The 13,372-nt window shown below is 49.9% G+C and overlaps 2 protein-coding genes across 2 annotated transcripts; one reads left to right on the forward strand and one right to left on the reverse strand.

Moving 5' to 3' along the window:
• The first annotated feature begins 330 nt into the window (after positions 1 to 330).
• Positions 331 to 8,170, forward strand: myd (stromal cell derived factor mayday). Its single transcript, XM_037219801.1, has 6 exons — positions 331 to 636; positions 1,162 to 1,301; positions 2,845 to 2,931; positions 3,503 to 3,649; positions 4,662 to 4,840; positions 6,846 to 8,170. The coding sequence occupies exons 1-6, from the start codon at positions 353 to 355 to the stop codon at positions 7,023 to 7,025; spliced, it is 1,017 nt and encodes a 338-aa protein (XP_037075696.1). The 5' UTR covers positions 331 to 352; the 3' UTR covers positions 7,026 to 8,170.
• A 245-nt stretch (positions 8,171 to 8,415) lies between these two features.
• Positions 8,416 to 12,896, reverse strand: LOC119096842 (YEATS domain-containing protein 4-like). The gene is given in 7 exon segments (XM_037219802.1): positions 8,416 to 8,698; positions 10,257 to 10,449; positions 10,781 to 10,949; positions 11,505 to 11,587; positions 11,589 to 11,618; positions 12,019 to 12,087; positions 12,550 to 12,896. Coding segments are annotated over 6 exon segments (675 nt in total). The 5' UTR covers positions 12,064 to 12,087; positions 12,550 to 12,896; the 3' UTR covers positions 8,416 to 8,543.
• Positions 12,897 to 13,372: the final 476 nt, after the last annotated feature.

Consider the following 13,372-nt stretch of genomic DNA (forward strand, 5'->3'; position numbering starts at 1 on the left):
TTTTTACCTGACCCTAGGTCACAATACTCTGGAAAAGATACGGCAGCTGATTTCTACTGTTTTAAGCATTTTGGGAGTTTTTTGATGAAATATATGGTCACTGTGGTTTGAAAAGAGAATATATCAATTTGGCTGCATCGAGTTGGAGAGGTTTCATGGCATTTAATCACGTTGGCTCGGGTATGATATTGTCAAAACGTTTCATCCGTCATTTAGTCCACACCCGTCTCAAGGTCATAATCACACGCTTCAAATGCGGCGCAAAGGTTACACTTGGCACGCAATCAGGTTTTGGCTTGGCCTATACCAAGGCCGTGCAAGGGTGAACGTATCCCTTTCGGTCTCCGCTGGCATGGAAAGTACGTCACTTGTGATCAGCGTGAAGGAAACTCAACATAATCAGTACCAAGCGATGGCTGCCATGAAAAGCAGACGAGTGTTTATTTTGTACATCATTTTCGTAGTATACGTCACGGTAGTGATGCTGTTCATAGCGTCGATGCTGTTCAGGTCGGCAACCAGCAAGAATGACGGGGTGAAAGGTCTGCCAAGATACATGAATGAGGAAGAAGTAGGAATGGTCAAGATCAGGGGTGATGGAACTCTGAATGAGCAGCTTAAGATAGCATTTGAAAAGTAAGCACTTCTATGGTGTTGGTAATAGTTTAAGTGCAACCATCTGATATTGAAAAGTAAGCACTTTTATAGTGTTGGTTATAACATAAGTGCAAGCATCTCTTATATTATGGGGGTGGCACAACCAACAAATTAAGGTTGTTGAGCTCAACCTGGAAGCCTGTGGGTACAAACTGACATGAAAATGTTATCAAGATTGGAGAAAATATGAAACATTTCAGTGGTTCAAGAAAATTGGTCTTCAGCACCCAATAAGCTGGCAACAGATGTTATTTATTCATTGGGTCATCACACCCATGCCATGAAGTCTGTCAACAGAGTCTAACTTCTGATCTTGTCCCTACAGGAGCTCATGAAGAACTGGACCAAAAAAGTGTTCATACTAACATTGTATACAGCCATGCATATATATATATATATATATATATATATATATATATATATATATATTGTCAACTTTGGTATGCTCTGTTGTTACCCATCTCTTTCACTGACATGTGAATATATTACTGCTGTTATTTTCAGATCAGATGATAATAATGATGGGTATCTGGAGGAGCAAGAATTGGCTGACTGGATTCAAACCAAGGTATCTGAACATATTACAGTGGGAGTGAAAGAGAACTTCAAAGTCTTCCTGAAACTTGACAAAAATCCCAAAGATGGTAAGTGAAAGATGTGAGGAATTGCAATATGGCATTTCACTGTCCAGCACCCCAGATATATGCTTCTTGCTTGACCAACAATGCAATGCAGGCAAGTGTGACTGGCACTTAAGTAATTTTTATATCACTTAATATTTCCTCCCACAAAAATTGTCCATGTCAGCTGCTAGCACTCAAGTGTAAGTTCTCTTACTGTCAGATGACCACATGCAATCCTCACTTATAAATGATGAATCAAAATAATTAGTGCACATACCATCCAACAGTTTAATGCATATGATGGCTAAAAACACCAGCTATATAATGTGATGCTTGTGCTTGTGTGGGGGAGCAACTGAAGACATATAGAGACACAATTTAGTAATGATAAGCTAAGCCCTGGCTGCTGAGCCAGGAGCAGAGTGGTGTATGATTTGCATTGATAAGGTTTTTGTCTTTGAAGTGAGTGGTGTAAGAGTCGACACACCAGGTAGACTGAATGCATTCATGAACAGTGTGAATTTGTGGTATTCAAATGTGATGGCTGTGTTAAACCAGTCCATTAATTGATGTCTTCACCATTTTCTGTGGATGCCTCATTTAAAGCCGATGAAATGCATAAATCCTAACTTAAATTGGCCAATAACTGTCTGACATCTCCAAACAGCTGCAAATAATTAAACAGGCCCTGAATGCTCAGAAAACATTCTCTGAATTATACAGCAAGCCCTGTGCTACACACAAGTTACATATCACCATGATATTCCCATTATGGAGGCAGAGAAAGTAAAGTACTTGGAAATGAACATTGACTCCAGTTTGGAATGGAAACACAATGTTTATTATTTATCTTGTTATCAGCCTCACTGTTGGTATCATGATGGAATGCAAGATCTTGCATACATGGTCGTTACTTCCATGCTGGGCGATAGTCCGCGTGACACCCTCGCAGTCCGCGTGACACCCTGGCGCGCCGCACCCGCTCAGGTGTGGAATGCAGCATAGAGCTGGCATGATGGGTCAGTCAGTAGTGCGGCTAGATTAGAGGTGGTTTGAATCATTCTGACACTGTTTCTGCATGATGGCACTGGCACGATTCCAGACATTTCGGGTGTCCGGAATCAGATATGTTGTAGGAAATGCTTCTTTTGCCCCGATTTCATCGACAGCACTTTTGTATGCTCAAACACAAAAAATGTCACTAATGAATTATGAAACTTGGCAAAGCACTTAACGTGACCGACATTTTTTGTTTGCCACGTTGTCTTGTCCGTCGGGTTTTCCGATGTTGGGTATTTCATCCTGTCGTTGCATCACATTTAGATTAGTCACTAGTTCCACCGTCCCGCAAATGCTTGGAACTTGCATCATAACTTATACTTCTTCCCTGATCAGTATCATACTTGTTTATTTGCGATTTTGTGGTCAACAATCTTATCTGGTGGATGTATTCCACCGTTGCTCTGGAGCTCTTGTCCGCTAGTAGACATGTTATGCACGCATGCATTGCCAATACGTGATATTCCTTGGCTGTGGTGATTTATTGTGTCGCACGTTTCCGCAGGGTGGGTCAGCCTGGCTGAATACGTGGCACTCTTCCTGTCATCTCGGGGTGCCAAGACCGAAAAGGAACTGAAACGCGAGGTCAAAGGTACGTTGCTAACCATGAACATGGTATATTTGGGCATACTACTTTCTGGTGAGCATGCTATTTTTTTAAATGTTTGAGCGCAGAATCTGAGGAGATATTGCAAAAATGCAGCCTTGCTGTAAATGAAAAGGATGTCAGGAATTTTTGTTGCTGTGTGCATGCACTCAAATGCATGTATTGGGATTCCTTATGGGATATCAAAATATGCATGGCCTGGGAACTGACGGCCGTAACGGCAAATACGATGGTGTAGCCAACAGCATGCAGAATAGCAGGCCCCCTTTGGCTCAGTCATGGGAAGTTTTAAGTCGGCGCTGTCACCAGTGGAGGGTACCAGAGGAAGTTGTCTTCCGCGACCCTTGCGCCTCCCGTGAACTCCGATCTTCGCGGTTTACCCCTCCGCCCAGATCATCGGTTTGCTCTGGCGCGGTTTGGTTTCATTTCCACTATTTTGCACACGCCTGTGAATATCGATACGGTCCCACTGCTCTGTGGTGAGCCGGCCCATGCGGGGGGCTACGGCCACACCGGAGCCTCTCTCCGCGTACATGCGGTACCCTGCCTCTTTCAGAGCAGCTGATGCGGGAAAAGGCCGAATTCTTCGAGATCGCCAACGAGCAAAACCGGCTTACGATCGACGAGCTGCTGAGGTTTCGCCACCCGGAATCCAGTCACGCGATGATTCTGGAGCGGGTCACCCAACTGATCGACACGCTCGGTAACTACCGGGACGAGCGCCCCTGGGTGCTGCCGCCATCGGGGGCACTGTGCTCCCAACTGATCGACACGCTCGGTAACTACCGGGACGAGCGCCCCTGGGTGCTGCCGCCATCGGGGGCACTGTGCTCCCAACTGATCGACACGCTCGGTAACTACCGGGACGAGCGCCCCTGGGTGCTGCCGCCATCGGGGGCACTGTGCTCCCAACTGATCGACACGCTCCGTAACTACCGGGACGAGCGCCCCTGGGTGCTGCCGCCATCGGGGGCACTGTGCTCCCAACTGATCGACACGCTCGGTAACTACCGGGGCGAGCGCCCCTGGGTGCTGCCGCCATCGGGGTCTTCGTGTTCCGGACCTCGGACGCCTGTGGTCACCGGACACAGGTCCCAGCAATGCTCGCTGTGCTCCTTGCGCGTCGTTTCAAAGCGTTGGTTGCAAGGGGCCCACACATTAGGCCCACTTGGCTTAAATGCCCGTCGTGACGCGTTTTAGTGCCATCCTGGGTGAAGTCCCATCCACGCCATGGTTCTGGTACGCAGAAAATCTTCTTCAATAAAAGGGTAAAGTGTGTTTTGGGATGACACACAGCTCCACGTAATTTTCTGCCGGCTTGTTTGCTCTCTGATCGATAACAAGTGTCTGGCCAGTAGGCCTCCAGATCAGACATCAAGTTCACACATGGCTAACTACCGCACCGTTAGATCAGTGGCCAGTTTCTTAAGGAACAGTTCCAAATGAGCGCGATTTTTTATCTGCCTACCGCATGGTGGGCTGCGAAAAAAGAAATGCATGATGTGGTCCCAGTTCTGTGATTTGAAATCTGGTTAAAAGTTAACATCATTTGAATGTTGGAAACAATTACCCCCTCCAGCTGTTGTGCTGATACACTGCGTCCTCAAGCCATGGTGGGCTGTGGTACTGCTGTGAGACCCCGGCGGGAACTGTGTGGGCGCTAGCCGGGGAGGATCGGTCCTATTCTGACCGGGCTTGCTGCCGCGTGCTGACAGACCAGGACGGCGATGGCGCGCTGTCGGAGGAGGAGCTGCTGCTCCTGTGCGACCCCGCCTACCGGCCGTCGGACGAGGAGACGGCCCTGTTTCCTGTCAAGTCGAAACAGCAGATGAAGGCGCTCCACACGCAGCTCGACCTGAACCCCGATAAGCAGCTGGACCAGCACGAGATTCTGGTCAGTCGGGTGTTCAAGCGCCGCAAGTGGAAATGCGGGTAAAATAGTGGTTAGCTGCGCATCTGAGAAGCCAAGAGATATAAGGTACCTTCCTGCCAGGGTAAGAGGTAGGCGATGCCATATAACCTCAGCAGCTGATCGCGTCGTAAAGCCGCGGTGGTAGCCGAGCGAAAGGTACATCACAGCTGTACCCTGGATCACTGGCATGATGTAAATTTACCTCGTTGTAATAGCAGCTCAAATTTAAAGCGAATGTAAAAGCGTTGTGCCGCATGAAGAGGAGTGTATCCCGACGCCAGCCGAAGGTTTTGTGCTCTGATTTACCGGTCATATTGTCAAGCGCGGCGTCCAGTCGAGCGCAGCCGTCTCGGGAAGGTGGCCACGTAGATCAGAGGCCTGCTGAAGTCTGATCATGTTTAGATGTCGCCCTTTTCCCTTTATTTTATTCATGTTGTACGCTCATGGTCACATTTTTGAAGCGATTTATGATATGTCATTGGGAAGACCTAGTCTGTGGCACAGCCATGTTAAGATTCGACAGAGCAGGTCCAGGTATGCATTGTTAATGCAAGTCTCTGTTGCGCTGCCAAATATATCCACCACTAAATTCGTGCACATGTCACACATGCATTAGTCGCCAATTAAGTGTACTGTGTAGCAAGGTGACCGCACCCGTTGCAAAGTTTTTTCCTTCCCGTCACCCCGAGCATTCCCATTCCCGGCCCATCGTGCCCCACGCCGTCCCTGGGCCGCGGCCGACTCCCCCGGCACCCGCTCCGACCTGACCCGACCTCCCGTCACCCCGAGCATTCCCATTCCCGGCCCATCGTGCCCCACGCCGTCCCTGGGCCGCGGCCGACTCCCCCGGCACCCGCTCCGACCTGACCCGACCTCCCGTCACCCCGAGCATTCCCATTCCCGGCCCATCGTGCCCCACGCCGTCCCTGGGCCGCGGCCGACTCCCCCGGCACCCACTCCGACCTGACCCGACCTCCCGTCACCCCGAGCATTCCCATTCTCGGCCCATCGTGCCCCACGCCGTCCCTGGGCCGCGGCCGACTCCCCCGGCACCCGCTCCGACCTGACCCGACCTCCCGTCACCCCGAGCATTCCCATTCCCGGCCCATCGTGCCCCACGCCGTCCCTGGGCCGCGGCCAGCTCCCCGGGCACCCGCTCCGACCTGACCCGACCTCCCGTCACCCCGATCATTCCCATTCTCGGCCCATCGTGCCCCACGCCGTCCCTGGGCCGCGGCCGACTCCCCCGGCGCCCGCTCCGACCTGACCCGACCTCCCGTCACCCCGATCATTCCCATTCTCGGCCCATCGTGCCCCACGCCGTCCCTGGGCCGCGGCCAGCTCCCCTGGCACCCGCTCCGACCTGACCCGACCTCCCGTCACCCCGAGCATTCCCATTCCCGGCCCATCGTGCCCCACGCCGTCCCTGGGCCGCGGCCGACTCCCCCGGCGCCCGCTCCGACCTGACCCGACCTCCCGTCACCCCGAGCATTCCCATTCTCGGCCCATCGTGCCCCACGCCGTCCGTGTCGCGGCCAGCTCCCCCGGCACCCGCTCCGACCTGACCCGACCTCCCGTCACCCCGAGCATTCCCATTCTCGGCCCATCGTGCCCCACGCCGTCCCTGGGCCGCGGCCAGCTCCCCCGGCACCCGCTCCGACCTGACCCGACCTCCCGTCACCCCGATCATTCCCATTCTCGGCCCATCGTGCCCCACGCCGTCCCTGTGTCGCGGCCGACTCCCCCGGCACCCGCTCCGACCTGACCCGACCTCCCGTCACCCCGATCATTCCCATTCTCGGCCCATCGCACCCCCACGCCGTCCCTGGGCCGCGGCCAGCTCCCCCGCACCCGCTCCGACCTGACCCGACCTCCCGTCACTCCGATCATTCCCATTCCCGACCCATCGTGCCCCACGCCGCCCCTGGGCCGCGGCCAGCTCCCCCGGCACCCGCTCCGACCTGACGCGACCTCCAACCCTGCGCAGGTGTTTGTTGACCCGCGGCACGGCTACCACGCCACGAGCGACGCGCGCCGCCTGCTGCAGCTGGCCGACGCCGACGGCGACGGTGCGCTGACGCTGACCGAGGTGCAGCGCCACGCCCGGCCCTTCCGCGTCATTGTGGACGCGCGCCACAAGTTCCACCAGCCCGAGGACCGCCGGTAGGGGGCCGGCGCACTCTCTTGCGGGTACCGACGCGGGCTGGACGTTGTGACGGCCGTGTGCGCGGCTGGAGGAGGTCACGAAAAGAAGTGCAATTGGTGAAGAATATGCAGGACAGAGTGCGTTATAGTAATCATTCGTATGTAGCCATTTGACAAGTTTTTGTACCGTGAAGAAAGCGACCAACGCTCTGAGTAAGAAGCTCTCAATGCTTGCGGTGTCAGCAAAATGGACTCAAAAGCTCGTCAGAAGAGGTTTTTAGAATTTGACCAATATTTACTTGGTAATGTTCAAGCAATAGTTCCTGGTGTATCGAAGGCCGCTTATTGTCAGCACAACACTCCAAATGGGTGGTGCTGAGAAATAAGGAGCTCAGCGCCGTTTTGTGTTTTGTTGAAGTGGAGTCTATCAATACTGGCATGCCCGCTAGGATCGGCAAGGGCCTCTCCACGGACTGCCAGGAGGGGCGGGTCGAAGGGTAACCTCACAGCGCCAATGTCGTACAGCGTAACGGTGCTTGGCTTTCTGTGAAATGCTGACTGTTATTCAAACTGACCAATTCCCAACGATTATCGAAAACCTGTGATTATCGAACGCAACCGACTCCGTCCAGTGGTCGCATTGTGTGTGTGTACCGTTTTTGCAGGGAGATTTGCGAGCAGCCTCGGCTGTTTTAGGGTTATACTGGTATAAGGCTATAGCACTGTCGCAGGAGTAACGCACACATTTCGCTAACTGCGGTGCAAGGGTGCGTGTCGTGTTCCTGTCACGTTTGCACGGTTTGCTGTGCTCAACACGCCGCAGCGGAACGAGCGCGGCAGTGGCCGGTGTTTTTGTAGGTGCAGTGGATGCGTCCACACATTCCGGAGGCCACCACCTCACTGGTGATATCACTCTTCATCCATGCGCTAAACTCGGTCAGGACCTGAATTTGGGCTGGAATGTTGCTCAGCAAGTCTTCCAGGATATTGTTTGTTTTGTATACACTGTTGCGTGTTTCCGCGTATTTTCTCAAGATGGATGTGGCCAGGCGTAATTTCCTAACGACTGTATCGCATATTGAAGTACCATTGGCGCGCTGGACACGAGTGTGCCCACACCGTGGAGGTATACACCATGACAGAGCGGAATACATATTTCGCGTACTAGCTAGTATTGCAACGGTTTTCTGCGGTCGCGTCGGCTAGCCCTGATGCCGCGGGAGCGGCGGACCACGCTGCAGGTCTCAGGTGGTCTCCGAAAGCTCGCACACCAGCGGGGCGGAAAGTGCAATTTTCATGGACTACCTCAGGGCGTAACTAAATCACAAAACAGATGGGGGACATGAACAAGATGTCAGCAATCCAAAAATGGTAAAATCTGAGATCAAAGATCCGTACGACGGAAAAAAACGTTACCAAATTTAGATATATTTTACAAAATTCCTATGCACATACACAAATGAACACATCAAATATGACGATGGTGTTTTACAGTCTCCCACGTTGGGTTCATCGATACCTAAACACACTACACAGCCTGTCAATGAAGCGCTTGGACCTTCTCTATCTCCAGCCGGAAGCGTACAATCGTTTCTTTGGCGAGCTTTAGCTTGTCTCTGAGGTCTTCGATCTCCAACTTCACCTTGCCTTTCGCGTTCGCCACCGCCGCCTCCGTCTTCGCTCGTTTCTCCTCGACTGGAAAAGTCACGAGTTCTGATAACACCGGCCTTGTCACGTGTGTAGCTGACGCCTCATCACCCGACGATGAACGGCTGGACAGTCCAGTACCGTCCGCATCTGGTTCGGGTACGAATGACTGGCGGCCATACATAGGTGGGCAATAATACCACCATAAATAAACAAACGGCATTGAGCCTATGGTGCAAAACAGACAGATTGGACTCCAAAACATCCCGTCCGACAGATTATGCGAACAGACGGAAGGGTCGCATGGGCACAATGCGACCAGCAGTGGCGAACAGAGCAGGTTTGCCGGAGGACGTAGGGCTGAGAACGCAGTCGAGTTGCGAATGAAAAGAATGAAATGGGACAATTTTTAGCGAGGAATACCAACCGATCTAGCCTGTAGCCTGCAGAGTTGAGCACACCCGTGGATAAGGACAAGTTATACCACAAAAGCACTTCGGCCCTTAACTTATCAACAGGCGCCCAGGTAGCTGGTGGAACCCTACCCCAATTTACCCTCTACCATTCGTTCGGGTACGGGGTAAATTTGACCCACTGAGATCTCAGACACTAAGGAGAGCTAGAAACGCTACACTCGCAGAGTGTGTTGGCCTATACGTGAACTCACCTGCGCCAAAATTTGAGGTTCCTCGGTCATTACCTTCGGTCAAATAAGGTCAAACAAGGTCAAACTACTAAATGTTGTCAAAAGTGCCCCCATTCCATCTCATGCAACCATGAACCTATGATGATGATGACAATTTGGGGTTTTAGGGCGTATCAACTGCTGTAGGTCATGCAGCGCCCAACCATGAACCTAGATACCCATTCTAAGCAAAATGTCACTGTTGCTCATTTAATGCCAGCGACCTTGTGTGGCCTTTCAAAGGTCATGGTAAACAGATTCAAAGAAGACTGCTTTGATTCTGCAATTAAATAAATATCAACAATTACAACAGGCAGTGTCTTCCTGAAAACAAATACTGACCTAAGTCAGTTTAGGTCATTGATGCACTCTGACATTTCAGAAGTCCCTGGAAGATGCATGATGAGGCCCCTGTTATGGAAAAAATTAAAAATGAGCACCTTCATAAATGATCCTAGGTCAATGCAATTTGTTAATACAACTGTTGTGTTGCCTGGGAAACTATCAAAGATGTATGGCCTCACCTAACACTGTTCTTGCATCAGATCAACCAATTCTTTAAAAATTGTCTTCATTGAATCCATGGCTTGGCTTTGACCTGCCTCAGGCCAGTGACCTCACAAGGTACATCTTAATTTTTTATACAAAATGATCTGCTATTTACATGCCTACAGCCACACAAAATTCAGTGTGGCCGCACCACTGCCAATAAAACGTAGCATGCCTACAAATGCCTTGAGAAAAAGCATTAGCATGCCTGCATAATGCCATAGCTAAAAACAGGACAAGACACATCACCCATGAGGACAGTCTCAACCATTCCAGAAAAACACACAGACGCGTCCCCACACAACACAGCACCACATAGCATTGATGTCGCAAGAGCCCACGTTCCACGCTGCCGAGTGTGCTGTAACTCACAGTCAGTCTCGTGCTTGTACGGCCCGAGCGTGATCTGCCGAGTGGCGGTGAGCAGTTGCTGCATCATCAGCGAGGGGTCCTGGAAGATGATCTCGTCGTAGTACTCGCAGACGAGCGTCTTGGCAGGGCCGACCACCACCGGCGCCGGCGCGCCGCTCGACGGGAACAGCTTCAGCACGTGGTACAGCGTCACCTGGGCCACAGCAGCAGGAGTCACCATCAGCCAGTCACACTCATGGCAGCCATGCTTTCCACTGGCTTTCATTCTTGGGCAGTGTGATTCCAAAATGTACTTAGGAATATATCAAGGAGGCCTCTCAATGCTCAAACATGGAAGCCATGTTTAACTGTTTTAATCATTAGACAATATCAAGAATTGACATCATATGTTGTCAACTGAGTGTCTGTTGGTTCACTGTAGGCCAGTAACTACCTTTGTTCACACAGAACCACAACATAATCAACCTCTGTCATGTGGAATGCAAACATTTCTGATGCAGATGGGTTATCCATGATTACCTTACCGGTCGCTCATTGGGGTCCTCAAAGTATATCTTGATGACGACCTCAAACTCTCCCCAGCCTGTCTCAGTAACCTCATATGGTGGCTTTGAGACCACCCGGGTGGCATTTGGATAGCTGTCATGCAACTTGAACTGTACTTTCTTCACATATACAGACATATCTTCATTTCTGTGGGTATAACAACATGTTTTTCATTAATTTGTGAGCCACATTCATGCCAGGTTCAACAGAAGTTGGCAGTCACTAGCCAGCAAAATTGAGACCGAGGTGAGAAAATATTGTTGGACTTTGTGGCCATCTGAAATACAGACACATGACATAAAATATGCAGTTGTCATGCCCCTCTCCAGTGTTCTGATATTCAGCCCCTTGGGTGGCATGGATCTCAGTATTTTTCATACTTTTACACTGCAGCTTGGAGCTCACCGCCTATTGCCCCTCCACTTGCTCAAAATAGGCTGATCACCATGGAACCAGGTGGCTGTCAATATAGTATATAAGAGCCTCAGACTTGACAAGTGGTCTGGGCAGGTCAGATGTCTGTGTTTGGGTCAAAGGACAGCATATTAGTGCCAACAAATTGTGTGCTGGCTGGTGGAGAGCCAAGAGTCTGGCAGCATGACTTTACACTTACATCCTGCACACCATACATGATGAATTTTGGAATGCTGTCTATCCATGATTCACCTGCACCAAATAAAACACATTAACTGAATGACTCACTTGTATGGCTTGGCATATACAGTCCACTCGTGGGTGTGTCCATCTTCTTCCCGTTTTTTGCCAAATGGCCGTGCCAAGTTACCAGTAAACAATAGGCTTCACTATAGCTATTCCCTGAAAGCATAAAACAAGGTTAGAATGCAGCATTTAATAGTTCATGGGCTTTCACAAGGTAATGCACATCATCACATTTTCTTACAAGCAGCATTAGTTACATATGCTACTTATTCTAGGGAGAAATTAATGGCAGACATTGGCATGTTGGCACCATATATCTTAATCACACATCTGCAATCAAAACAATTCAAACAATAACATTTATATGCACATCCTGTGATGGGATACCATCTGAAATAAAGCTACTAAGGATCAAATATGAATTACCAATTTTTCAAGATTTATGACATTCTGATCTATTGGAAGCTATTCTTGTACATTATTTCCTTAATTTAGATCTCTTTTCATATCTGACACATCTGGCACTACCAGTATGAAGCATCTTGACTTTACTAACCTTCATTCTTCCACTTGCTTCTACTGAATCTTGAGATTCAGACATTTCGTTCCAGTAGGTGCAAAGATTCTGAAAGAAATTTGTACATAATGAAGTACATCTCACAGTTGCTCCCATCACCTAATAGTGCAGATAATCCATCAGGTGTACAGGATTATATGATACATCAGTGTGCTGAATCTTGCCCTTCTGTGCACCAAGCTTGGGCCAGACCTAATTGCAATATATTCAGCATATTTGGCATGCAAAACACATGATGAGCATCTCAGTATATGTGAATTCAAATTAACTTTTTACCATCATCCCTCTAAAACCTTGTCTCTCAATGTAACTTGGTGTGTTTTAAAGGTGCACAGAACTCCAAGTACCTAGAGTAACAGCACATGCTCTGAAATTTTTGCTGCATTGTGGTTGCTGGCAGCACCTGACATGTTCAAGAGTACCATGCATTTTTCAGTCATGTCCAGCCCCCAAGCTCATGCCAGTTTAAGCCAATGCTCAAGATAAAAACCCAAAATGCCAACAATCTACCTAGCCTGCTGAAGTAACAAACCTGCCTACAAATAATGGCACTGTTTGATGTTTGTATTATAGTCAATGGTTATTGCCCATTCAGGGAATGCAAAACGCAGGCCTCCATTGCAATGAGGCTACTGGCCTATCGGCGCGCATCAGCCATTGCCCAACCTCATGACATAAATCTGCGTCATGAATTCATTACGCGTGGGTGGCATTCAATAAGAGAGCACCAGGACTACCATTCAAATTCTGATGATTTCTATAGGACAGCGGGAACCGGCAGCGCGAATAATGATGGCGACCTGTTTGCCCATGTACATCAATTATATCGGAAAGTAGTTATTCTAACAGCGTGTTTGCAATGAAAGAAGCAAATGATGTTTTTACACCGTTATTTAGTCATGATCAGCCAGCGTCTATACATCACACACCAACCGCGCACGTTTCCCCTCCCCATCAATCTCACAACGCTCTTACGTTTGCAATCGTCTCTGTCGTTCAAGGAGGAGGCAATTGGCTAGGCATACATACCGCTTAAGCTACTGTCGTAATATGAGGTGAGGAATACAAATCTGGAGTTAATGGAAAATGAGTGAATTTGCCTGACATCCCTTCCCTCCCTTGTGGCGATCGGGAATCATAAAAGGTCACTAGGCCTGTAGGTCCTAGTCTCGTCAGGCTCCCGGTCCGGTAACCAAACAGTCTCAAATTATGGGAAGATTCAGTGTGGGATGTCATACATGATGTCAGCCCAGCACATATCAAGCCTAGACTTGAAGCTGTTCAACTGAGGTCGGCGACACGATCGGGTGTGGAAGAGCGTTCCAATCGGTGG

The sequence above is a fragment of the Pollicipes pollicipes genome, unplaced genomic scaffold (assembly GCF_011947565.3).
Source record: "Pollicipes pollicipes isolate AB1234 unplaced genomic scaffold, Ppol_2.1 Scaffold_4295;HRSCAF=5057_pilon_pilon_pilon, whole genome shotgun sequence".
In the NCBI taxonomy this organism is placed as follows: Eukaryota; Metazoa; Arthropoda; class Thecostraca; order Pollicipedomorpha; family Pollicipedidae; genus Pollicipes; species Pollicipes pollicipes.

Excerpts from the sequence above, each read along its gene's own strand:
- myd (XM_037219801.1), top strand. The coding sequence starts at position 353 with ATGGAAAGTACGTCACTTGTGATCAGCGTGAAGGAAACTCAACATAAT. Across the intron at positions 637-1,161 it reads CTTAAGATAGCATTTGAAAA|ATCAGATGATAATAATGATG; the intron begins GTAAGCACTTCT and ends TGTTATTTTCAG. Across the intron at positions 3,650-4,661 it reads CCAACTGATCGACACGCTCG|ACCAGGACGGCGATGGCGCG; the intron begins GTAACTACCGGG and ends GCGTGCTGACAG.